The 25,877-nt window shown below is 39.4% G+C and overlaps 1 protein-coding gene across 1 annotated transcript; it reads left to right on the plus strand.

Moving 5' to 3' along the window:
- Positions 1-5,183: 5,183 nt before the first annotated feature.
- On the plus strand, positions 5,184-25,877 carry Sec62 (SEC62 preprotein translocation factor). Its single transcript, XM_076573916.1, has 8 exons — positions 5,184-5,343; positions 12,150-12,258; positions 13,138-13,243; positions 16,315-16,519; positions 16,951-17,043; positions 18,937-18,997; positions 21,155-21,274; positions 24,327-25,877. The coding sequence occupies exons 1-8, from the start codon at positions 5,308-5,310 to the stop codon at positions 24,788-24,790; spliced, it is 1,194 nt and encodes a 397-aa protein (XP_076430031.1). The 5' UTR covers positions 5,184-5,307; the 3' UTR covers positions 24,791-25,877.

A 25,877-nucleotide genomic window follows, 5' to 3' on the forward strand; every position in this document is an offset into this window, starting at 1 on the left:
AGTTAGATAAGAGATGCTTCCCTCATCCTAGTACAGGGCAAGGGAGGGAGGCACTGTCAAGGCACATGTATGTCCTGATCTTATAGATGGATAACGGAAAGGCAGAGAACTAATTCTTCCAGTGTCTGCTCTTTGATAATTCTTTCAGGTCAAAACATTCCTTATACCAATATGGTATCACTAGGCATGATATATTGTTTCTCATATATCCAGCTAAGCACCCACATATCCACTCTAGGTGTTCACTAGACTTCTCAACATCAGCACCCCATTCTCAACACCAAATGCCACATTCCTGTCCTTCCCACAGGAAACCTCCTCCAGTCTTATCTTTCCCATTTTAGTAAGTTGCAAGCTCGTTTTCTAACCAAGTCAAAAATCTTAGTCATATGTTTTAGAGAGGAAGGTTATTCTAGAACAAGTCAGAAAAGCTGTTGGACACATTCTGAGTCATAACACTTTAAAGTTGTTTTGATTCTTCCCCTTCCCTCCCGTTCAGAACCTAGAACCCAGGCAATTTCCTACCACATCTGCAGCAACCACACAACTTCAGCCCCCCTCTCACATGTACAACCTCTACACTGAAGTCCTTCCTTTAATCCACGCATCTGCTCCCATACTCTACTTCAATACAATCCGAATCTTAAAACATGTACACCATGTCACTCCTTCACCTATAATTCACACTGCTGCCCACTGGAGCCCTATTTTAGAGTAAATCCCAGGCGTTAAAGTTGTCTCCGAAAGCCTGTACAATCTAACTCCATCTCCTCCAACCTACATCCCGGACTCCACCCTTCTTTTGGATCTACTTCAACCACCTATCTCCTTATCATTGCTCAAATACAACCTGACTCTACCAAGCCTAGATTTTATGAGTACTGCTCATTCTGTCTGTAGGTACAGTTTCCTTAGGTACTGCCTGGCCTTGCTCTTTCTTTCCTGTCTTGATCTGGTGCAAGATACCAAGAGGACTACTCTTCTCGTTGAACTGCACCCTCCTTCCAACAGCAAACTGTGGTGATATCATGTACCCTAATAAAATGTGCCTGAAGATCAGACAGAGAACAGAACAAGCCACTAGATTAAACATAGATGTGGGCAGTGGTGGCACACATCTTTAATCCCAGTACTTAGGAATCACACACTTTAATCCTAGCACTTGAGATCTCATGACTTTGCTACCAGTATTTGGGAATCACACGCTTTTAATCCCAGCACTAGGAAGGAAGTGATATGGCTGGGCGGAGAAAGGTGTGTAAGGCGTGAGGAGATGGAACTAACCCCTTTTTGGCTGGCTCCCTTTCGGCTAAGGACTCAGAGACATTCAGTCAGAGGATTCATGGAGTTGGCGAGGTGAGAAGTAGCTGTTGCTTGTTCCTTTGTCTTTTTGATCTCTCAGCATTTACCCCAATATCTGGCTCCAGCTTTTTATTAAAAGAATCATTAGGAATTTGTGCAGTAGCAAACAGTTCTTTCATGTCTCTACATTTCTCTCATAAGGCCTTTTAAGAAATTTTACAACTTACTTCATGTATTTATCTGTTCTCCCTAAAATATAAGTTCCATGAGGGTAGGGATAGTCATCTCATTCCTGTGTCACTATTATATCCCTTATTGCCTAGAAAAACACTGGTAGCAATCCCTTAGTGAACAGTGGATAAATCTTTTTCTAAAAAACTTGCAGTAAAGTCACTTATAGTTTTGTTTGTTTTTAGAAAAACAATGTAAGAAAGCTAATGCTACACACTTGGGGGAGAAATGGCAGCCAAACAGGAACGAGACTGCAAGGTCAGGACAAGAAGTGGCTCAGAGGAATGCCTCACTGCCACCACCAGTGGCATCGACGGACGTCAGCCACTGTACATGAGCAGTAACTAAGAGGGATCCAGAACTTTAACTCTTAGGCTCTAAGTACAAATATGAGCTGTTATTCATGTTTCTATACATGATAGGGAGCTGTGGCAGGGAGGTTAACAAGAGTACAAAAGATGGGATGGTGTGCAGAGAGGGTAGTTAAGGACAATGAGGAGGCTGCCACAGTAATTGCTCAGTGAGTAACCAAGATCTGATGAAGACAATGATAAGGAAGGGAAGAATCCCAAACATCTCGGTTGTACAATCGGCAGGCTGATGAATGACTAGCAGTAAGGCATGGTTGGGATACTTTCAAGGTTTCTAGCATGACTGAGTGGATAATGTAGTGACCAAAATTACAGACATGTAAAGGTGTTGCTGGGGAATGGAGATTTCTAGATCAATACCCAGTGCAGACATCCAGAAGAAAGCTGGAAATAAATATTCATGCAGGGTTTTAGCATTAAGCTGAAAGTGAGGCTGAGATTCTCCAGAATATGCCAAGAGGAGAAAGAAGCAAAAAAGAACAAGGAGGACATTTCTACAGGTTGAATATTCTTTATCCAAAATCCCCATGAACGTAATTGTCTCAAGTTTTGGTTTTTTATGGGAAAATTGAATCTTTTTATATGTGAGCTGTATTGGTTCAAATATATCTGGTACATCTAACTAGAAATTAGTGTGTCTGCATTTTTCCTGCAACTCATTACTTAAAGTCGGATATGGTCTTTCCTCCTGGTAGCATCATGCCAATATTCAAAATGTTTGAGATTTTGAAGCATTTTGGATGTTTGGATTAAGGATGACCAGCTGAAATTGCAACACCATCTTTGCACACAAAGCCCAGTGTACGTGTCTTGTAGGATTGGGAAGTAGGTGAGGCAAAAGTTCTGAGACTAGGGCCTCTGTGTCTCACACACACACACACACATCTTAGGAGAGAGCTGCCTAGTGTGGAGAAATTTTAACACTAAACAACATAGGGTGTTTCATAAGGGGAGATAGGTAGAGGTGGGTAGGTGAGGAGCCCTTTCTTCAGACCCCTACTAAAAATGAGTATTTGATGTTGAAACTTCTATCATCTAATTTTTGCACTATTAACATAAATCTTGTGTTTCCTTGTTTCGTGTAAATGGACCCTTTAAATGATTTTTTAAAAACTGACAACTGCTACTACAACTGAAATACACATTATCACTTTTCAAAGACAGTATGCTGTTGCCTGCAAAAGTCTCTGAACAAAGACTTGCTTAGCAAAAAAGGGGATAGGTTAAAGACATATTGTATCATAAAGGCCAAGACAGAGAATATGTGAATAATCATATTCACATATCAAATCAAATACCAAATATAATGCTAGCTGAAAGAACAGTGGACTTGAGAAATGAAATATTATGGATGGGAGAGAGAAAGAAGAAACCGAATTGTGGTCTAGAGTGCACAGCATGGAGAGCGTGAGGACAGTAAACTAAATTTCTTCCAGAGGTAATAAAGCTGTAGTTTGAGAAGGAGCTCATAACGGGTAATCTTGATATTCGACTTGGCTGAATCTGGAATTAGCTAAAAGCCAAGGGACACATCTATAGGGGATTTTCCTCATCGGGTTGTTTGAGGTGGGAAGACCCACCCTAAGTGTTGGTAGCACCTTTTTTGACAGCCCTTACAAAGGAGGCAGAAGGAAGCTTTGCTTTCGCCTGCCCTACTGATGCTTCTGCTGCTGCTGCGTTCCTTCCTTGTTCTCAGGATGCAGATTCTCCCAGGTTCTAAAATGTACCAAACATCTCTAGGAATCCTCCAGGTTTTCAGCTCCAGAGTGGGATGCTTAGCTACACAGCCTCAGGGACTAACCAACTACCAATGTGAGACAGCTGGACAACCCAAACCGCATTAGGTAAGCTGATGTAATAAATTCCCTTTTAATATACATTCAATCCGTCTGTTCCTCTCGAGAACCCTGACCTACACAGGACCACAAAGGAATTTCCATTCCTCGCCATCTACAGTACTTGCCAAATCCTCTGCACTTAGTAAGCACTCAGTCTCTACTAAATGAAACAGTGTTTCCATTTACATCGACTGTGCTATAGAAACAGTCCAGTGTCTTCCAGATGCAACAGCACAGGACAGAATCATCATTTAGGTAGGAAGGACTATCTTCTAAGTTGTGGGCTAACTGGTAAGAATCATTAGAGTCAGGTGGTGGTGGCTCACACCTTTAATTCCAGCACAGAGGAGGCAGAGGCAGGTGGATCTCTGTGAGTTGGAAGCCAGCCTGGTCTACTGAGTGAGTTTCAGAACAAGCTCCAAAGCTATACAGAAACCCTGTCTCCAAAAAACAAAACAAAACAAAAATAATCAGTTCTGCTCGCTGACAGCGCGCACCCAATGCTGTCGATGGGAAGGAAAAGAAATGGCCCCCTTGAGAATAGAATCGAATAGTTAAAAACAACAACAACAAAAACCCTTCAGGTATCTTACTTCATAAAAAGATCAGGCATCACACTGCTGCAGTTCACCTTATTATATAGTCACCATCATGCTAGACACATGAAACAAAGACTTCAAGGATTTTGAAACTATGTGCTTACAATGCAAAAGTGAAAAAAATCAGACTACCATATTGCATGATGTTTGGGGGAAGAGAAAATGGATAAATTCAACCTACACGCATCGCATGTACAAAATGGGAATGGACGACAAAAGGAAATTAAAATGGTTTGAAATTCCCAGTGTCATGGGAACTTGTGTCCAAGCACTAACTACCAATCTGACCACCACCACCACCACCACGACCTCTCTGGTCTGGAAGGCTCTAAAATAACAAGTCTCATAGGAAACTCGGACCAGAAGTGGCCTGCGGTCTCCTCGGTCCCCACTCGGCCTGGCGCTTCCCATCGTGGCTTCCCCGGGCTCTCCCTGACTTCTGGGCTCTGCGGATGGGGAGGCGCCCCCGACACCGAGCAAGGGCTGTTGACAGGTCCCCAGCCGCACCCTCGTTCGATGTCTCTGCCCGACTCTGAAGCTGCCTTTCATCTAAGAGGGGCTTCGCGGGGCTGAGGTGGGGGACGGGGCTGGCTGTGGCGGGCCGCGGCACCGGCGACGCCGCGGGCCGCGGGGCTCCAGGTCTCTCCTCGGGAAACGTCGCCCAGCGGCGGTGACTCGAGGGGTGGGGCCCGGGAATCTGTATTTAAAGCCAGCCAGGTGACGCCGGCGCGCAGTCGGTCGGAGAGCCGAGGCCCCGTCCCCGCCTCCCTCCAGGCGCCAGCCGGCATCGCCCGCCAGCGCCCCGGGCGCGCACCGAGGCCGCCGACGCCCGACGGCCTCCCCCGGCCCGGGGCCCCCCGCGGCGCCTTACATAACGGGCCGCGAGCCGCCGCGCTCTCGCGAGACTTCCCCCGCCTCCTCCCCCTCCTCGCTCCACGTCAGAAGGAACCGGGCGGAGCGGCCAACATGGCGGAACGCAGGCGACACAAGAAGCGGATCCAGGTAGCCCGGCGGGCCGGCGGGGCCGGGGGCTTGGGCGCGCCGGGAGGCGGCGGGAGGCGGGGGGCACGGCCCGACGGGACGGGCGGCGGCGGGACGTCCTCGCGGGGTCGCGGCGCCGGGACGGGCCCGAGGCGGCGCGGTGCGGGCGGCCGCTCGGCCGAGGGGTCTGCGGAGCGGCGGGGGGAGGACGGCAGGAGGCGCAGCGCTCGGAACCCCGCGGCCGGCCCCGCGTTCCTGCGGCGGCGGCGGGCCCGGGCCTGCGCGGGGAGCCCGGGGAGCCCGGCCCCGCGCCGCTCTTGCTGGCGCTCCCGAGATTGAGGCCACGGGAACTGGGGTAGGAGGAGGGCGACCCGAGGCGGCGCGGCCGGGTCCTTGTCCCCCCCCCCGCCCCCCCCGCCGCCCCCGGCCCGGCCTGCGGGCTCCCCCCGGCCCGGCCCGCGGGCTCCTCTTCCAGATGTTGAGTGGCGTCTGCCCTCTCCCCTCTCGGTAGTTCTCTGAACCGACCTGTCTGCTGGCCGCTGGCCGGCATCCTTCCCGGCGACGCGATGTAAACAAACGCTGCCCGGTCGGTGCTGCAGCGAGCTGGGGGCACCCGGCAGCCTCTCCCGGGCCAGCTTGTCGGTCTCGTGCCCTACATGACATCCCTCCCTCACCCCCTCCGACTGTCACCTGTGCTCCCTGGCCCGCAGGTCTCTCCCATCGGTGTATGTTAAACACCGGTGCGAGTGAGGGGTGCCTCCTGAGCTCACCCAGAAACCCAAAGGCAGAATAAGTTGATGACATGTGCTAAATTGTTAATTTGTCAGTCACTCATTCTTGTCTTTCTGTTCCTCGCTTAGGATGAGCTTTTCTATATTTTTCCATTTTCGTTTTATATCTATTTAGGTATCAGTGTTCAGTAAGTTTGGAATTTGGCAGGCATAACAAAAATAATTTTGAAGAGTACAGCAGGGAATTAGAAGCCTGTCCAAGTTCACATATGTCTTTACACCAAAGTGTCAAGACAATAGAAGTTTCTAATTATGCTGTTCCGAGGCTTTTGAAATTTAGTATTGTGGTTTAACATGGATAGTCATTTTATTATAATTTGTATTGAGGCTGTCAAATTTGTACCTCCTGTACTCCTTGTATTTACTCCTGGCAGTACAAATTTGAACTTTTTTTCTCTTTAATACATATTATTTTACAGTTTTATCTGCTTTTCATTATTGTCATAAAGGTGATAATGTACTTTTAAAATAGCTGCTCATATTTCAGTTATGAACTTAGGTTAAACAGAAAAGTAGGTGGAGAGGCTTTTTGGTAGTCTAAGGTAGTAGCCAAAAGCTGCGACTTCGTCATCTACACCTGGTTGTACTCCAGCTCCACCAATTAGCAAGGACTTTGAAGTTTTATTTTGGTTTTTTTTTTTCCCTCAACTTCTGCATTGGTAAGGATTGTTTGTCTTAAAAAACAGAAAACTTTTTAAGGTTGTAGAGTTGGTTTGAAAACATTAAGTAAATTAATGACTTATTAAAAGTTATTAAAAATGCTTGGCACATAACCTCTTTCTTGCTCTCCTTCACCAGAATAAAGAAATTAGGTTAGGTTATATTGGTTTTTGTTAAGCACTCCTTAGTAAGCTTAAAAACAATTAACAGCCACCTATTCAGTAAATTAACCATTAGTCTGTAAGTTATATGAAGTATGGCTGTTTACTTTCTGTTTGAGACTTTAGTTATTAAAAGTCAGCTTGGTATTATGAAATCAAAATGCTTTCCCATCCTCTAGATTTATTTCTATATGACAGTATAGAATGTTTGTGAAAGATCTTACAGTACTACTATAGTGCAGCGTAACAATTTTTAATGCTTATGTTTTGGTTATGTGTACATGTGTGTCTTTGTTATGTGCGCATGGGTCCAGGTGCCACTGGAGGCCAAAAAGGGATGTCAGCTTCCATGGAGCTAGAGTTACAGGCTTCCTGACAACAGTGTCAGCATCCAAATTGAGGTCTTCTGGGAAAGAAGTACATGCTTAACCACTGAGACATTTCTTTAGCCTCTTCCAACTATCTGAGGAGGCAATTCCTCAGTTCTTTTATTCCTGTCAAGAATCAAAAACTCTGATCTTGGCATTACTTTAGATAAAAAGATAATGTAATGACCAAGTTCAGAGTTTGTTACAGCACAAGCATTTATATACTAACTGTTGAGTTTCCTCGTGTTACTTGTTTTTGTTTTGAAATGATTTTTAAGTAGATTCTGTTGACCTTGAATGACAGTGGCTTTTTTGGGAGGGAAGGGATATTTGATACAAACACTTAAGTTGAGAGTTATGTTTTGTTTTGCTTTTATAGCCAATTCATTTGCTTTTTCCAGGACAGAATAATTTTAAAATTTTACCCCAACAGAGCCCGAAGCAAGGGGGCTATTACTGTATTTCTTTCTGGGACTCAGAATCGGGTCACTGAAACTTGAAGTGAGCGTACATGTTAGTTGACATTGTGTTGTAAAATTTTAATAACTGAGATTGTCTAACGAGTGATGTCAGCTCAAACTAAAGAAATACTTAAAAACAAAAAGTCTTGTTTAAAAAAAGCAACTATGTATTTTTAGGAAATAGTAACTATAGATTCACAAGGTACTAGAAGCATGTTTTAGAATTCTGGTATCATAAAGTTTAAAAATTGAAAAGAATCTGATAGAACTTATTTGGAATCCTCTATTCTGAGTTCGGTCTCTGGAGCTAAGAGGGCTCAGGGGCAGAGGCACTTGCCTGTTGACTTCAAGTTTGATCCCATAATATGGCAAGAGAGAACTGTCCTCTAGAATTGTCCTGAATTCACATGCACATGCTCACAGACACACACAGTTTTAAAAAAAAAAAAAAATACATCCAGTCCACAGTAGGCTTGGAGCTTACAGATCTCCCCCTCGTTTTCCTGACAAACTGATGTCCAGTGAGGTTGTGACTTGAACTAGGATTGCCTTTTAAGTTAGTCAGATTTAGACTAGTCATCTAATTCCCAGTGCAATATTCTTTCCACTTTATCATTGACTAAAGAAATAAGTTCTGAAGTACTTGAATCCCAAATTACTTTACATATATGTATTTAATTTAGTGTATATCTGTGTATCTTTGTGGAGATATGTGTGCCTTATTGCACCTGAGGATAGAAAAAGGCATCAAATTTTGTAAAACTGGAGTTACAGGCAGTGGTGGGCCACCCAGTGTAGGTGCTGGGAAGAATGCTAATGTGTATTCTTAACCACTGAGCTCTCCAGCTCCCCAAATTCTGAATATAAAATTTTATAACAAAGATTTAGTGTGACTTCCTGCTCAGAGACTCATTCCATATAGTATTCTGCTTGTATATAGAAACGAGTTCAGTTTGGAAATCTTCAGATGGCTTCTGTATCTTAGACTTGTATAACCTCCGTAGGTTATTTTTGTTATGCCCATCTGTCTCACTGGCAGTAACATCTGACATATCATGGGTTTATATGCCTCATTTCAGGAAAGAGAAGAAAAATGTTTGCAGACTCCAGGTCTGACTTCTCAGGACCTTCTGAAGGAAAGAGAAAGAAATCCAGTCCTCAGTTTGAAAATTCATCCTCTCCCACCTGCCAACATAGAGGGCTTAACAGAGAATTTTGCAGTGCATAGCAAACCTGTTGCCACAGGAAATATGATAGAAGCAAATTGGAGAGGGTCCTGCTGTTGTTAGCTTACAGAGCTGTCTTTATGCAAATAACTTATTTACGATTCCCTCTAGTTTTCAGAATATCTTCTATTAACCTGTTTGCGTTTTCATAAACATTTCTACTACTTTTTTGTGCCTGTGTTCAAATTTACAATGGACAAACTAAGACTTTTTCTTTTTTCACTCCACTATTGACAGACCAGTAAGTTTATTTCTTTTCAGTTGTAAATTATTTGAAATTCTGTAAGAGTAAAGCCCATGGCTTGCTCTGAATCTTTTTTTTCCTCCAAAAGGCTACAAATGACAACTTCTATTTCATTATAGTACTTAAGTATTGATATATTCTAAAATATATTAATTAAAATCTTTTATGAATGTTCTACCAGTCTTCCTAAGTAATTTTGGGCTGTGATTACCAGCAACCAGTAGATTTGGTATCTGGATGCAGGAAAAGGCAATCTAGCCTAAACTTGTTGGTTCTTTGCATCCTCCTTCAGAGACAACTGTGAGAGTTAATGGGGTTAAAAAGTCTTTTATTTGAGAATTGGTGAGCTGTTTTTTGTACGTTTTACAAGCATTTATTAATACTCTCAAAAGACTTTCACTTCTTAACAATTTAGTGCAAAAGTTGGGAAGATCTTCACAGTAAAAGGAACAAATGGGGAGCTAGTTTACTGTAGTCTAGTTTATAAACAAGGTAAGTGTATTTTATGCCCTGTTTAGGCTGCAGCAGGGCAGTCACACAGGACTTCCATGTATCCATCTTCCACTGTCCTTGCTAATGCCACTCTGGCAGCAGATGCTCCAAATGAGGGATTTTCATCAAGAGCTGTCTGTAGTAACTAGTATCAGTCACTGGTACTTTAGGAAAGTACTAGTAGACAGCTGAATTCTGTGCCCATTTGAGAACATTACTCACTTGTCACTTTTTCTGATTCTGTCTATTGTTGTTTACCTACCAAGGAAAATACAGAGTTGGGGGAAAAGTTGATTAACTCAAAAGTGAAATTTAAAGAATTTTTGCAGATACTTAACAGTGTCTGACTTCTTATAACAATCAACTTTTCTGAGTTTTTATATTTTGATATTTAACCAGATTTTACATGTGATCAGCAGTCGGGAAATTAGCACATTTATCTGTGCTAAGGGTTTAATTTAAGGACTGTATACCATGCCTAAAATGATGATTGTTCTCTAGAATCACCTTTCTTACACATTTCCTTTTTTAAAAAAAATATGTTGAGCATATCCATCCCAAGTCCTCCACATCCCTTCCTACCTCCTTACCCACCCAACTTTGTGTTTCCTTTTTATTGATTAACATAGAAATCTGACGTTTTGTATCTACTCATTTCACTTGCCTTTACCATTAATCCTATGTACTCTACATTTGAAATGTTTCAAATATGAATACTTCCTTCTGATTTTTAGACCAATATCATGTCACATTTATTCGACTGTTAACAGTAGTCTCCCAACTACTTTTCCTGCTTTGCATGTTTTTTTTCCTGTTCCTCTTGCCTACACTCATAAAAATAATATTTGTTACTTTCCTGGTTCTGTTCTATTAAAAAACATAGTGATCTTTCTGCTCCTTGTGGAATAAAGTTAAAATTTCTCAGCTTGCCTTAAGGACTCTATTCTCTCTGTACAAATTTAACTTCCTAGTACATTATAACTGATTTTTATTAGAGTCAAGTCTTGGCTCATTTTGAGCATCATTGTTTATGTTGTTCATTCAGTTTACTCAGAACTTGTCTTTCAAAATCAAGTTATTTGTAAGACACCTTTTTTGTACACTGATAATTTCACTTCTACTTTGTGTACTTCTAAAATATTTTTGTTTATTGCTCCTTTGGGAAAACAGCAATTGCTGTTTAGGGTATTTATGTAACAAAGTGCAGTTACCCATCCTACTGTACTAATATACGTTGTAGCATCCAAAGATTATAGATAAACACTCAGGAAGCTTGTATTTGATTGAATGGATGACTTAAATTTATTGAGACATCCTTATTTAATCGGGCTTCCTTCCTTTGATTTCAAATCAGTCCGTCCTGGTAACAAGTTACCAGTTGAATGGATAAACTTTTAAGTTGACAACGGATGCATTGAATGAGGAAAAAATATTTAGTAGATGTTGTTGTTATTATAAAATAGAATTGATTGGGCTGGGCGGTGGTGGTGCACGCCTTTAATCCCAGCACTCGAGAGGCAGAGCCAGGCGGATCTCTGTGAGTTCAAGGCCAGGCTGGGCTACCAAGTGAGCTCCAGGAAAGGTGCAAAGCTACGCAGAGAAACCCTGTCTCGAAAAACCAAAAAAAAAAAAAAAAAAAAAAGAATTGATTGAACTTTTAGTTTTCATTGCCACAAATAATTATAGCTGGGGGTAGCTGAGTTTGTCATGGAAAATTTGGGAACAGATAGAGAAGAAAAGACACAGGAAAGGATACAGCAACTTTTACAAACCGTTCTTTGTTACTGCACTGCCATTAATAGGAATATCCCTTTCTGCATTTCTGGTTTTGCCATAGTCTTAGCGGGTAAGAGAAAGTCCCAGACAGTGTCTGTCCCCAGGGGAAAGGAAGGGGACTCAGTGCCAGTCATCAGCACTTCAGCTCTTCTGGTCACTACCTTAATTAGAGAATTTTTACAAACTGTCATCCATTGATCGGGACACATGTCTTTGACGGTGGTTAAAACATTTATTTATGGCACCTCTTTCTACTTACTGTGCCATTTAGGCAGTCATTATTGGCAGGAGTCATTATTGGCAGCATCTTATCTTTTAAATTATTGTTTTGTGAGTATTAAAAGAAGCCATCCAAAATTGAAGAAAAACTATACAAAATAGTTAATATACTAGAAAAACAGTCTAATGATCTGTAGTTGAGGCCAACATGTACGACAGCCTTTGACCCTGTCTGTTTGTATTTAGAAGACATTGTTATTGAGTGTCCATTTTTTCTTTTGTACGTTATCAGATCTGCCCCAAGGAAAGTCTGAAAGCAAGCCCTGTATAGCACTTGAAAAGATTTACAGAACAGATATGCGAATTACTCCATAGAGCTTGAGTTTATCCCGTACATAAGCACACTAAATTAGTGTTCCTATGTTGCAGGAAGTCGGTGAACCGTCAAAAGAAGAGAAGGCTGTAGCCAAGTATCTTCGATTCAACTGTCCAACAAAGTCCACCAATATGATGGGTCATCGGGTTGATTATTTTATTGGTAGGGTTACATCTCTAAAATCTTACTACTGTACAAATTATGAAGTTACCTAAATATGTAGAAGTTACCTAAATATGTAGAAGTTATAAAAGAGCTTCCATGTGTGATTACTAAAGCTGAGTGATGAGCATATGGCAGTTGGTTATCCTCGTCTTTCCTTTTATAATTGAAAAGTAAAAGGATAAAGTGCTTTATAATTGGTTTTGCTGGAAATTTTAAAAGTAAAATTTATTTTCAGTATTCGTTATGAAATATTACCTTTTGTTCAGATAGTATGATTACAGGGGAATTAACTAGGTCCACTGTTCATGTATTATCCATTCCACCTCATGATAAGCTGATATCATCTATAATATAACCCATAGCTTATAAATGATGGTTATATTTTTCTGTCTTATCAATTAAACCTGAATTTCTTTATACAGAAGGAATTCCTTTTATGTTATTAATGATTTTGATATTCATTAAATTTTTTTAAAAAAATAAACATGCTAATCCCTAAATCTAATGTATTTATTTGCTAGTCACAGTAGTAGATTGTTCAGAGTGATTCTTTGGTTAGTTATCATAACTTGAGAATTTCCATTACCACTGAGGGAAGAAGGAAGTATTTGGGGTTATCTTTTATTGTGATCATTCAATGATTTTGATGGTTATATACAAATATTTTTGAGAAGACTTTTTATTACAAACATTTCCCCATTAGTTTATCTTGTTTTGAGTAATGTTTATTTGCCTTGTAAAGAACACTTATGGTAGTCATTAGACTTAATCTTCTATTCTGTTTTATTTCTGTTGTCAGAATGTTGACATTTATAGCATGATTTCATTAGACGTATTTACATACACTGGATTTTAAATAACAAATTTCTTCTGTAGCTTCAAAAGCAGTGGATTGCCTCTTGGATTCAAAGTGGGCAAAGGCCAAGAAAGGAGAGGAAGCTTTGTTTACAACCCGGGAGTCCGTGGTCGACTACTGCAACAGGTAATGTTGGCTGTGAGTCGTGTCGGCTGTGCCCATGGTGCGAAGCCGTCTAACTCCTTGTTCCTAACCGCAGTGAGCGCTACATGTGACCTGGATTTTATCTGTGGAAGTACATCGTTCTTAGACTTGCTATCATTTTAATTGTGTGTAGTTTGTAGTTCTGTGTATTTGCCAGGGCTACTAAATGAAAGAATCAAGAGAAAAGCTTAGACCTGTTTACATTGAATAAGTTCTGTGTGAGAAGTGGTCAGAGCAGTTTTTTCTCCGGATCTTTTCCAGCGATGGCTGTTAGCTCTGCTATCCTTAGGTTTTTAGTGGCTTCTCCCTGGACTAAGCCAAACTTACTTGCTGTTTTCAGTGATTGCTAATACAGTATTCCTCTTAAAATCAAAACAGCTGCACTGTCTTCGAAGTCTCTCCTTGAAGATTCCAAGATAAGTACATACACCTTGGGAACATACACGTTTTTCATTTAGTTAACTTTTCTCTGTAAAGAAACTTGGTAAAGATTTATACCTAGAAAGCCAAACCAAATTACCTTCCTCTTTCCGTTTAATAAATAAAAGCATGCTTACTAATCTGTATTAGCTAAATTTTGCTCTATGGTACCAAAGTTTAACATCTGAGTATTTGAGATTTTAGATTATAATTTTGCTTGGGAGGTAAATATAGCATTTAATGATGGCTGTGCTTAATAACACTTTTTAAGTATAACACTTTTTAAGTATCTGCCATCTCCCAGGTATAGTGGACATGTAGAGGCAGGAAGATCAAGAATTTGAGGTTATTCTTGCTTACAAAGTGAGTTGAAGGCCAACCTGGACTGCTTGAGATCCTGTCTTTAAAAGAAAAGAAAAAGAACATTATTCATCTGAGAACCCTCTTTAAAAATTGTTAAAGTTAATAATTATCAAATACTTCTTAAAATTCTTAGTTGCTGAATGACAGAGATGACCAGCGAGCATTTCAGAAACAAGTTTTATTTTGGGAGTAGTGCTGAACTAACAATGATACAGTTTATATTTACTGTCTTTTACAGTAATTTGTCTGATGAGAATTTCAAAATATAAACTTCCCTCTCTGCTTCAAGGTGTGTGTGTGTGTGTGTGTGTGTGTGTGTGTGTGTGTGTGTGTGTGTGTGTGTGTTATAAAAAGTTGAGAGATACTACAGCTGTAGGAATTGGGACACAGCCAAGTTAAAAGTCTGTCCAAGGCCATGCAGCAGTTTGGCTGAAGCTCTAAATGGAGTAGTCAGGTCCCTTCCTCGAAATGAAGATCAGTTCCCTTCCTCTCCATCCTTTCACCATATCTCAATAAGTTAATGAATTTATTGGAGCAAAAGTTAATCACTTGCCAATATACTGTTAAGGATATTAAATCTGTGAGCCTAAATCTCTCAGGAGAGCAGCCAGTATTAGTTCACATATTGTGGCCTTTTAGGAACCTTAATACTTTGTTATGTGACAAGTTTTAAAAGATACTGAGGCTGAAGAGATGGCTTAGGGGTTAAGAGCCCTTGCACAGGAACGCAGTTTATTTCCCAGCACCCATGTGGCAGATTATAACCCTCTGTTACTCCAGTTCCAGAGGATCTGGATCCCTTTTCTGACCTGTGAAGACACCAAATGCACACATACAGTGCACTTACATAGTGCGAGATACTCAATATACCATAAAAATATATACCTTTAAAGAGAAAGAGAGATAGCTGGAACTTGGAGAATGTCCCAGAGACAAACTCACTTTGAATTGTAAGTTATTCCTACTCATGTCTTGTTTGTGTTCTTTCTGCACTAAAATAAAGAACGGGACCTAAGATGATATCAGCCACTTCTGATATAACCATAAAGTCCTCATCAGGACTGTTCTCGTGGTTCCTGCCCAACTGTAGAGATAACCACAGTAAGACTTGTCCAGTTTCATTTCTAAAGCAACTAAGTGGAATCTGAGGGGAAATGCCGGAGTGGAAAAATTTGTGCTAGTATTTTAGGCATATTATCTTTTTCTTAAGATTTAGTTCTTTTTGTTTGATGTGTATAAGTATTTGCCTGCATATGTTTGTGTACTGTGTACCTGGTACCTGTGGAGGCTAGAAAAGGATATCAGATTTCCCTGGAACTAGAATGAAGAAATGGTTATGAGCTGCCATGTGAATGCCTGCAACCAAACCCCAGTCCTCTGCAAGAGTAACAAGTACTCTTAACTGCTGAGTCCTCTCTCCAGTCCTTATGGTGTCTTTTAGTCTATACTTTGTACCCAGAGTACAGAGTTTTCTTTACTCTAATTTCAGTAAGACGTGGTATCACCAGCCCACAATCTAGCATCTCAGAGTTCTCTTTACTCTTGTGTGTTTGCCACAGTCCTTCTCTAATCTGCCTTTTGGAGGAAGAATATTCCACATGATGGGAGCAGCCTTTGAAATTACTGACCTAGGAATACACTGTATTGCCTCATATATGGCACATTTTTTAGATTGTTCTTGTGAGAATCCTTATCAGAGTGCAGAAATGTCATCTTAGTATGTATAATCATCATCACTTAGTTGAAGATACTTATCACAGCAGTAGACTGAATGAAGAAGTACGTGTTGAGAAATATCCCTCCATAGAAGAACTGAATAGTACCAAGCAGTCGTGAACACACTTTTTTCTGCTGACATGTTGTAAATAAACTGTTTCCCTCTGTATTATTTTTACTCTTCCAATAAAGACATAAAATTCAGTGGGAATGAGTCTTAATTACTGTCATTGTGTCTAGAGACTATGTGGGTAAGTCTCAAATCAGTAACGTCCTTTATGTCAGTTCAAGTGACAGAGTTTTGACAGCTTTTCATAGTCTAATTGGCTATTAGGCCTTTTACCTTTGTGGAATTCCTTATACTTCTTTGTATGCTCACTATATTTCACTATGTTTTGCCATAGGCTTACTAATTGTAATTTCTTTTATGAATTGCCAGTTCATATCTTCCTTTGCTAATTTTTTGGGGTCTTGATATTTTCGCTTTTTTAAAAGGTTTGTTGTCTTTGTAATTGATGGGAATGGTAACACTAGAACTGTCACTTTTCCCCAAGGCTTTTAAAGAAACAGTTTTTTCATCGGGCTCTAAAAGTAATGAAAATGAAGTATGATAAAGACATAAAAAAAGAAAAAGATAAAGGAAAATCTGAAAGTGGGAAAGAAGAAGATAAAAAGAGCAAGAAAGAAAATATAAAAGAAGAAAAGACAAAAAAGGAAAAAGAGAAAAAAAAAGATGGTGAAAAGGAAGAGCCCAAAAAGGTAAGTTTCCCTGAAGTTAAACTAAAACATTTAAAATCTTTGTGAGGACTGGAGAGATGGTGCAGAGGCCCTTCTTCAGGGGACCCAGGGTCCATTTCCAGCACCCACATGGAGGCTCCTCACCTCTGTCAACTCCAGGTCTAGGGATGTCTTCTGGCCTTCTTGAGAATTCTGCATGCACGTGATGCAGACACATGCAGGAAAAACACCCAAACACATAAGTGAAAAGAGTGAAGATCATCTGTACACGTGATCTTTTACTGGCCTGTGTTCATAAAGCCTTTACAGCTATGGGAGATAACTGTCAGGACTATTTGTAAACACTGAGCTTAAGGATTTTTATTAGTGTTGAAAGTCAGGATTTTTCACCTCATGAATGTCACAGCTTTTGTTCCTGAAGTGTTTTATTCTACTCATTTGTCTATTCATAGGAAGAAACTCCAGGAACTCCAAAAAAGAAGGAAACTAAGAAAAAATTTAAACTTGAGCCACATGATGATCAAGTTTTTCTGGATGGAAATGAGGTAAGATTAGAATATTGGATTTGAGTATGATAGAATTCTAGTTTTTCATAGAAAATCTTAGAAATATATTTGATACCATCACTATGAAAAGAAATAATGTAGAAAAATCTAATGGTACATTTAAGTAAATGAAAATAACTTTCAAAAAAAAATCTATACTTTTCTAATGTAGTTTTATATAGAATCAGATTTGACTGGGTATGAGTGATATGAACCCTAAAATTACAGTAGCTTTAGTACAGGATAGATGCCGATTTCTTCCTCATTAATATTCTCTAGGGGTTGCCGGGCGTTGGTGGCGCACGCCTTTAATCCCAGCACTCGGGAGGCAGAGCCAGGCGGATCTCTGTGAGTTCGAGGCCAGCCTGGGCTACCAAGTGAGCTCCAGGACAGGCGCAAAAGCTACACAGAGAAACCCTGTCTCCAAACACCAAAAAAAAAAAAAAAAAAAAAAAAAATATTCTCTAGGGGTGAGCAGTACAGTCAGGAAGCTCCATGGCAGGCCCAAGCTCCTTCCTTTTTTCCTGTGTTAGAATCTTCTTGCCAAGGTGCCTCATGGTCCATGATGATTGTTAACCTTTAAACTACATTCACAGAGAAAAAGGAATGAGAGGCACATGCCTTCCTTTTTAGCAGACTATCTTATGGACACATACTTGGATGCACTTTTTACATTAGGAGTTTAATTTGTCCAGTTAAAATGCAGAATTTCTATTATTATCAAAGAGAAGACACAGAATGGCTCATGGGGATCACCTACTGATCTCTGGCTCTTCAACAATTCTCATCAGAAACAGCTATTGAGAAGACTGAGATTTTCAACATTGCTAATGCTTTGTTCAAGGAGATAGTTCCATTATACCTTTTGTAGTGAGATTTGTGTGGCGATGGCTGTGCATGAAGACTGTTATATGGTAGTCACTTAACTACTGCAAAAATAGTGACTATGTCCTAGCTGCTGAACTGTTGTAAATTTCAAGACATATTCTTTTTTGATACACTTAAACCAATTATCAGATATGCAAAAAGCGGTGGTTCCTGGGGCTCTCTGTTTGAAATTCTGCAGTGGGAAGAGCTCAGATATATTGAGTTAAGTGTTGAGCTTATCAGTATGTGCCAGATACTTCACAGGTGCTGGAAATGATATAGTAAAATACAATGAAAGCCTCTACAGGAAAGCTTTTATAGTCCACTATAGATATAGGCACCTAAACATCTTTCTGTATTACGTTGTAGTAAGCATTACTGGTGTGAGAACATCAATTAGGTACACTTAATTAAGAGGGATAAGGAGAGTCTGGAGATAATGGACACCTGACTTAAGCCTTCAGAACTGACTGGCAGGTTGCCCATTGTACCAGGAAAGAATTATAGGTCTGTTAGGGAGGAAGCAGGGTGAGCAAAAGCTGGATGCTTATCATCTTGTAAAGGTTAGGTTGTGTACACACACTCCCACACTCAAGGAACTGGACTTAAAATTGGAAAGTGTCTCTTTAAAATATGGGGTTTTCAGGTTTTATTTAGTGATGACTAACAAAATTAATGTTTGTGACTAATTCTCTGGGGAAAATGTAAAAGTAAAATAGAGGTTGAATTGAAATCCCAAGTGTTAGAAATACAAATAAATCAGAAAAAACAATAAAAGGTCTTGTTCAAAATTGAACTAGGAAATGGAAGAACACTGTAATTTACAGAAACTGAGCGAAAACTAAGAGTCTTTTAATGATGAGTATAGTTGTGATCTGAAAGGAAAAGCTCTTAGTGTGTTAGGAAGTCGGGGTGCCTTTGAGGAGCTGCAGTGTAAACATGACTTACTAATGGGACTGCAGTGTAGAGTAAACATTACTAATGTGACTAGAACTTTTAAGCACCGAGGTTTCTTGATTCTTCTAGGTTTATGTGTGGATCTATGACCCAGTTCACATTAAAACATTTGTCATGGGATTAATTCTTGGTAAGTAGGAGGATATAAGTAGCTTTTCAGTATAAGCTAATGTTTAGAGGGCAAAATGTAGCATCCCAAAGAAAAATATTTCTAAATTTAATACAAAGTAAAAATTGTTTAAGAGGGAACTGTCTAAAAGGATACTTTACATAAAATTAAAATATAAATAATAAACTAAAAGTGTTTGCGACAACTAAAAGACTTTTAAGAGATTAACATGGTAATCAACCTGGTTTTTTTAAAAAAAGATAAATGTAGCTCACAGAGGAAGAAACACACTGACCAGTCATTGTGAATAAGACTTAATCATAACAGAGCCAAGTAGCACAGATTAAGGTTACAGAAGTTAACAGTGAAAGTCCTGGGCGAGGAGACACACACTCCAACAACTGATGTCTTCTCTTCTTCACCTGCACACAGGCAGTTTGCAGTCCCTTTCCAATTGTAGATGTCAATACATTGACCCTGTAAGTCTTGCAGGAACTTATCCTATATTCACCCATGTTGTGCACACAGTTGAGCACAGTGTGTGCACTTCCTTGTTTACTATTTTAATCCACATACTTCATACTACATTTAAAGTAAACAGTCCAGCACATGTCGTTCAAGTTTTAAATGCCTGTGTCTTTTGACTACCGATGGCATGAAAAGAAGTCACTGTTAGCTTGTTCAGTGTGATTGGGCTTTGTTTGTGGCTGCAGTGCCTGGGATCAAACCCAGGGTCTTACACATGCTAGGCAAGCCCTTCACCACTGAGCTACATCCCAGCCTAGATAACTCCTTCTGTTATGTAGTCCAGTCCCCGCAGTATGCATGTACAGGTATATTCGCAGGGATTGTCTCTTTTCATGTAAAATGAAAGCAGTTCAGGTTCCTCAGAGGAAGAATGAGATAATGGCAGTGTAATAAACTCCTTTAAAGAATGGAAGAGAAAACTGCCAAAGAGTGGGAATTACAGAAGTCCATTTATTTAGAAAAGATTATTTGTAACTGTTTTATTGCCCTTAAGCAGTCTCTGGGGGTAGAATAAGCTTAGTAGTGTTTACTTATGAACAGTGGAACAAAAACTGAATGATTTCATCTTCACTATAGCCTTTCACTCATTTTTCATATGGGTATTAAACTTGTGCATGTATTTTTTTAAAGTTTGGAGCAAGATTGGGTGGGAAAGAATAATTAAACAAATTAGCAAAAACAAATACTAATTAAAATATGATTGGTCAGTAGGATGTTATAGGATCCCATTTAGAGGAACTTAAGTAAGACTTGGAACTGAATTAACACCAAAAGGGTAGTGCTGTAGGTTGCTTACAATGTGGTAGTCACTGTCGTTAACTCCTTCTAATATCTCATTCCAATAAGAACAGGTAGTTATCAAGCACAAGGTAAATTAGCTTTGGAAGGTGTACCTGGTTTACACATGATAGAGCAGGAATTGAATCCTGTTCTTAATGGGGAAGACCTAATAACGAGGCTGCTCATTTCTTAACAGTTTTCCCTGAGGCCCTACTATAATTAAAAAAAAACTAGAGGTGCTTATATATAGTTTCCCTAACCACACTGCCCATTTTTTCTTAAGAGTCTGTGAATCTAATTCCCCTGGGGAAGGCTGAGAAGGAGTCTTCAGAATTTTGAGAGTGGGGTATTATTTTATTGATTTTGTTGTTGTTGTTGATTTTGGTTTTTCTAGACAGGATTTCTCTGTGTAACAGCCCTGGCTGTCCTGGAACTTGTTTTGTAGACCAGGCTGGCCTCGAACTCTCAGAAATCCCCCTGCCTCTGCCTCCCGAGTGCTAGGATTAAAGGTTTGCACCTCCACCATCCAGCTGGTTTTTTTTTTTTTTTTAAGCTTCCTTACTCCTAATATTTTTTTTAAAAAGTTTCAAAATGACAGTAGTTGGTGATTTAATGAATAGTTTTAATTTATACAGTAATTTTTATAATTAATGTAATCTGGACTTTTAAAACATACTAACCTATTTTAAGAACTATATAAAGTGAAATTGCTGATAATTCATCATTTTTATGCAAATGGTACTTTTTTGCTTCAGGGATTTAACAGTTTCCCCCTAAGAAAAGAATGTATTCACTGTTAATTGTAGTCAAGCCATTAAAGTATTTGTTGTAAAAGTTTGAACTTCCTTGTCACTTCCTTTCTTACTCCAGTTATTGCAGTGATAGCAGCCACCCTCTTCCCTCTCTGGCCAGCAGAGATGAGAGTAGGTGTTTATTACCTCAGTGTGGGCGCAGGCTGCTTTGTAGCCAGCATTCTTCTCCTTGCTATTGGTAAGTGGTGAATAACACTGATCTTGGTATATATAAGGTAGGTATTGAGCACTTAGACCTTAACCCAGAGCTCCAGTGAAGCTGAAAAGCAAAATTAATCCAGAGAAGTCAAGAAGTGTGGGACCCTCCTTTCTAGGTCAAATCTCAGCTCAAACCTGATTGCATTGGCTCTGATCTGAGATTTGCCTATTTCTTTTCAAAACTTAATCTTGTATTAATACTGCATTTGATTAATGAACATAATTCTGTACAGTATAAAATATAATTTGTGTGTGTGTGTGTGCATTGACGAATGATTAAATCAAGTTAAAATACCCATTGCCTTGTTTAGCTATCATTTTTTATGGTGAGACATTTGAAATTTACTCTTAGTAATTTTGAAATATATAATATATTACTGTATTTTAACCTGCATTTAGTTTATGTTTTAAAATTAGCTATAATGAAGGTTTGTTTTTGCAGTGGTGAATCATTATTAGATATTTGAGAAAAGGTAAATGTAACTTGTATTAAATATGTAAGTTCAATTCATGTATTCAGTTAAGTGGTTCTAAACAATCTGTTTGCCACTTTAGGGACAATTACAACTTTTCACTTGGGTACCAAAATTAATTCTAGAAATTAAGAAACTAAATAACTGAAAACCAAATAGGAAAACAAAGTAAATGTTTTTTAGCATTCAGAATTATTGAGATCTTTCATGCCTTTTTTTAAAGACAGGATCTCACTATGTGAGACCAGGTTGGCCTCTAACTCACAGAGATCCACCTGCCTCTGCCTTTCCAAGTGCTAGAATTAAAGGCATGTGCCACCACTCCCAGCCAAGAATAGTACTGCTTTATAGAAAAATAAATCACCCACAGTGTTGATCTAGTTTCTATTGTTGAAAGACACACCTTGGTCAACATTGACTAAACTAGATGCATACTCTCTGATAGATAATTTTTATTTTTGTAAAGCATCATTACTATAGTGCTAAACAGTTACTCTATTCACACTTTTCCCCTGGTCGCCAGGGTATCCTGAGTTGAGGCCATCCCCCACATGAACCCAGGAGTTCATCTGCTAATTTTCAGTCTACCATAGTGACAGGACTCCGCCCCCCACATTTTTCTGTGATCCCTGACTAAATGAGCCCTTTTCTACCTAACTTTCACTTTTTTCATTCCTCTAGCTTAGTCACCTTGAGAAAAATCCTTTGATGCTTCTGCAGACAGCACAGCACAATTGTAGGCCGAGAAATAATAACCAATCCTATTAAACAGGTAGCTCGTGTCAGTGTGATGCCTGTATCAAGGAGAAAAACCGTAAACATTGAACTACATTTAGACTCGATAAAATTGATGTCACCTGGCTGTCAAACCAGTGAAATTTACAAAACTTCATTGACCTTTTTCAGGAAAGGGTTAGCTCTACACAGTGAATTAGTCTAGTGAATATTTTAATTCACTCATAGTCACTATAATTTATGTTAGATTGTTTTGACCTTTGAAATGTTGTTTCTTGAATTTTGAAAATATTTTTCCAGGTTCCTATGTATATAAATATGTAGTACGGATCAGAAGCAAACCCAACATGTAATTACAAATATATATTAAGCAAGGTCTCGTGTCTTGAGACCAAGCTAGCATCAAAATTGCTGTGTAGCAGAGGATGACCTTGAATTTATGACTCCCTGTTTCTGTGTCCCGAGTGCTGGCATTACAGGCATACATCACTATGCCTGGTTTTGTGTGGTGCTGGAAATGAAATCCAGGGCCTCTTCCTCCTGCTTGCTAGGCAGGCACTCCAACCGACTGAGCTAATTCTACCCTCCAAATTTTTCTTTGAAGTAGTTTTGATCTATGAAAAGAAAAATCACAAATCTGTACATAATTGGTAAATAATAGAAAACCATCTGAAATACTGAGGTTTCTGATAATATACTAAGCCAAGTGTGGTTACAAAACCCTGTTACCCCAGCTACTTGGAAGGCTGAGGCAGGACAGTCACAGGCTTTGGACAGTGTAGCCTGTCTCAGAATTTGAGGATAGGGGTTGAGGATAGTTTTGTGTTGCCTACCTGACAGGCCGCCCTGGATTCAAGCCCAAGTCCCAACGAAAACACCAAGAAAAGAGTTACTCATAGACTAACTGTTTGAGTAGTCTTGCTGTGTGAGCATTGCATTTTCCTGGAGTTTCTTTGGTTATTTCTTGTAGTTTTTAGATAAAATCCTGATGTATAAGCCCAAACCTTTCCTCCAAATGCTGAGATTGCAGGCATGCACCGCTATACCTAGTTTACATTTTTAGATACATAAAATTTTTCTTAATATTGAGGCAGTTGGTACTTAAACAAAATTTACCTAATTAATAAAACAAGAATTCGACAATAGAAATTTTCTAATGCCCGAATTCTTTTTCCAAAGCTGAGCTATCTTTTAGACAAGTTAGCATATGCTTTAGCTCCATAGCATATGTAAGGGTCCACTAAATTGTTTGCATTTATTTTAAAATCAGAAATAATATGTATTTCTGTATATACACTTATTCAGCAGTATATTTGCTTTTTTATAACATGTTGTATGTTGGATGTAGTTTTAGTATTTTTTTTTAATCAAGACAAGCACATAAGGACCAAGAAGTAAGGCTACATTGCATTTTCCTTTTTCACTGGTAGATTTCTTAATCATTCATAACTCTTACATGTTCTTCTTTCTTTACACCATGATCCCATGGATGCTTCAGTTTCCATCTGACTACTATGTTTACTGAAGTACATCACAAAATGCATAAATCCTAAGTGTATGTCCATGAAACAGCACCCAGATTTGAAAAAAAAATAGTAATTTTTTAAGAGTGTCATTATGACATTTGTGCCCTCAGTTGAGAACAGAATGCAGAATACTCTTGCAATATTGTCATCTGCTAAGCTGGTCTGATTTTAAATATTCATCTTTATGATGTGTAAATGTGCAAATAAAGCTAACTATTGTGTCAGTTCCTTATTCACAAACTCGCCCAGTGGTTGATTCAGTGCTTAATTTATTCAGGAGAAACTTTTCTCCCCACAGCTCGCTGTATTCTGTTCCTCATCATTTGGCTGATAACTGGAGGAAGACACCACTTTTGGTTCTTGCCAAACCTGACTGCTGATGTGGGCTTCATTGACTCCTTCAGGCCTCTATACACACACGAATACAAAGGACCAAAAGCAGACTCAAAGAAAGACGAGAGATCGGAAACCAAAAGGCAACAGAAGTCCGACAGTGAGGAAAAGTCAGACAGTGAGAAAAAGGAGGATGACGAGGGGAAAGTAGCAGCAGGAAATCATGGAACAGAAGGCTCAGGTGGAGAGCGCCACTCAGACACAGACAGTGACAGGAGGGAAGATGACCGCTCCCAACACAGTAGTGGGAACGGGAATGATTTTGAAATGATCACGAAAGAGGAACTGGAACAGCAGACAGATGGAGATTGTGATGAGGAGGATGACAAGGATGGAGAAATGCCTAAATCTGCACATGAAAAGTCATAATCCGACTCATTGGGGACTGAAGTGCAGCAGGTTGGGTTTTCTGTGTTGGGTGATCATCATAATGTACACATGACATTTGTAGCATTCTTTAAATCCATTTTCTGAGATGTATTTGACATTCAGTTACAGTCAGCCTTTTGTTTTGTAGGACATTGGTACTATTGGCCCAGTCGAAGCCATTAATAACTTTATCCATCAGATTATTTTACAGTGAGTAGGCCTCATTTTGGTAGTCATCAAAGAAACATTGTCTACAGTGACATTTAGATTAAGGGCATTTTTGATAGTTGTATGGCTTTTTACTGTTAGACTAATGGAAATCACTAAAGAAACTGCAGCATTTCAAATTATGCATAAGTATATAGCCATTTTGCAGTTTCTTTATGATGAAATGCTTAAACTCATTGTTCTTGGTAGTTATGCTTTTGTTTTTCTTCATGAAATTATACCAGAAAATTCCTTTTTAAGATTTTGAGTTAGCAGGGATCAAGAGCATTTCGTGGAAACAAACCAGCTAGTAACAGTACAGCAACATTTTTAATTTAGCTACAAATTCTCCTTTTCCAGCTTAGGAAGTTCAAACTGAATTGTGCATTCAATCCAGAGAAAGGTGGTCATCTCCAACAGAAAGTGAAGAGCAGTGATTGGAAGGTGAGGGCTCTTCCTTCCTCCCATCTCCTTGTCATAACATAAAATGTATTCTGTACATAATTTACAAATAAAATATTTTATTTTAATTGTTACTTATCATTTAGACATTTCTCAACACTTAAATTTGTAAAAGGAAAACCATGTAAGGGTATGTTTTTAGAGTTTCCATAACCACAGAACATCTGATCTTTCTACAGCAGCTTCAGTTGTGTGCCAACATTCCATGTATTTTAATGTGAGTACAAATGATTCTTATTTTAAGTAAGAACAGACTTAAAGTAGCTGTGTTGTATGCCTTAATGTTCATTTTGATTTTCAATCTTTACATCTAGAAATGGGGACTATGTTATCAGACCAGGAGGCACTGCTGTGAGAGACAATTTGCTGTTCTCAAATACCAATTAAAAATAAAGGATATAAAAGAAAACATAGAAAA

This window comes from Peromyscus maniculatus, chromosome 6 (assembly GCF_049852395.1).
Source record: "Peromyscus maniculatus bairdii isolate BWxNUB_F1_BW_parent chromosome 6, HU_Pman_BW_mat_3.1, whole genome shotgun sequence".
Taxonomy (NCBI): Eukaryota; Metazoa; Chordata; class Mammalia; order Rodentia; family Cricetidae; genus Peromyscus; species Peromyscus maniculatus.

Bases quoted from the DNA above. Each gene is read 5' to 3' on its own strand.
- Sec62 (XM_076573916.1), top strand. From the start codon at position 5,308: ATGGCGGAACGCAGGCGACACAAGAAGCGGATCCAG. The intron at 13,244-16,314 runs GTAATGTTGGCT...CTTTTCCCCAAG, and splicing joins GTGGTCGACTACTGCAACAG to GCTTTTAAAGAAACAGTTTT. The intron at 21,275-24,326 runs GTAAGTGGTGAA...TTCTCCCCACAG, and splicing joins CATTCTTCTCCTTGCTATTG to CTCGCTGTATTCTGTTCCTC.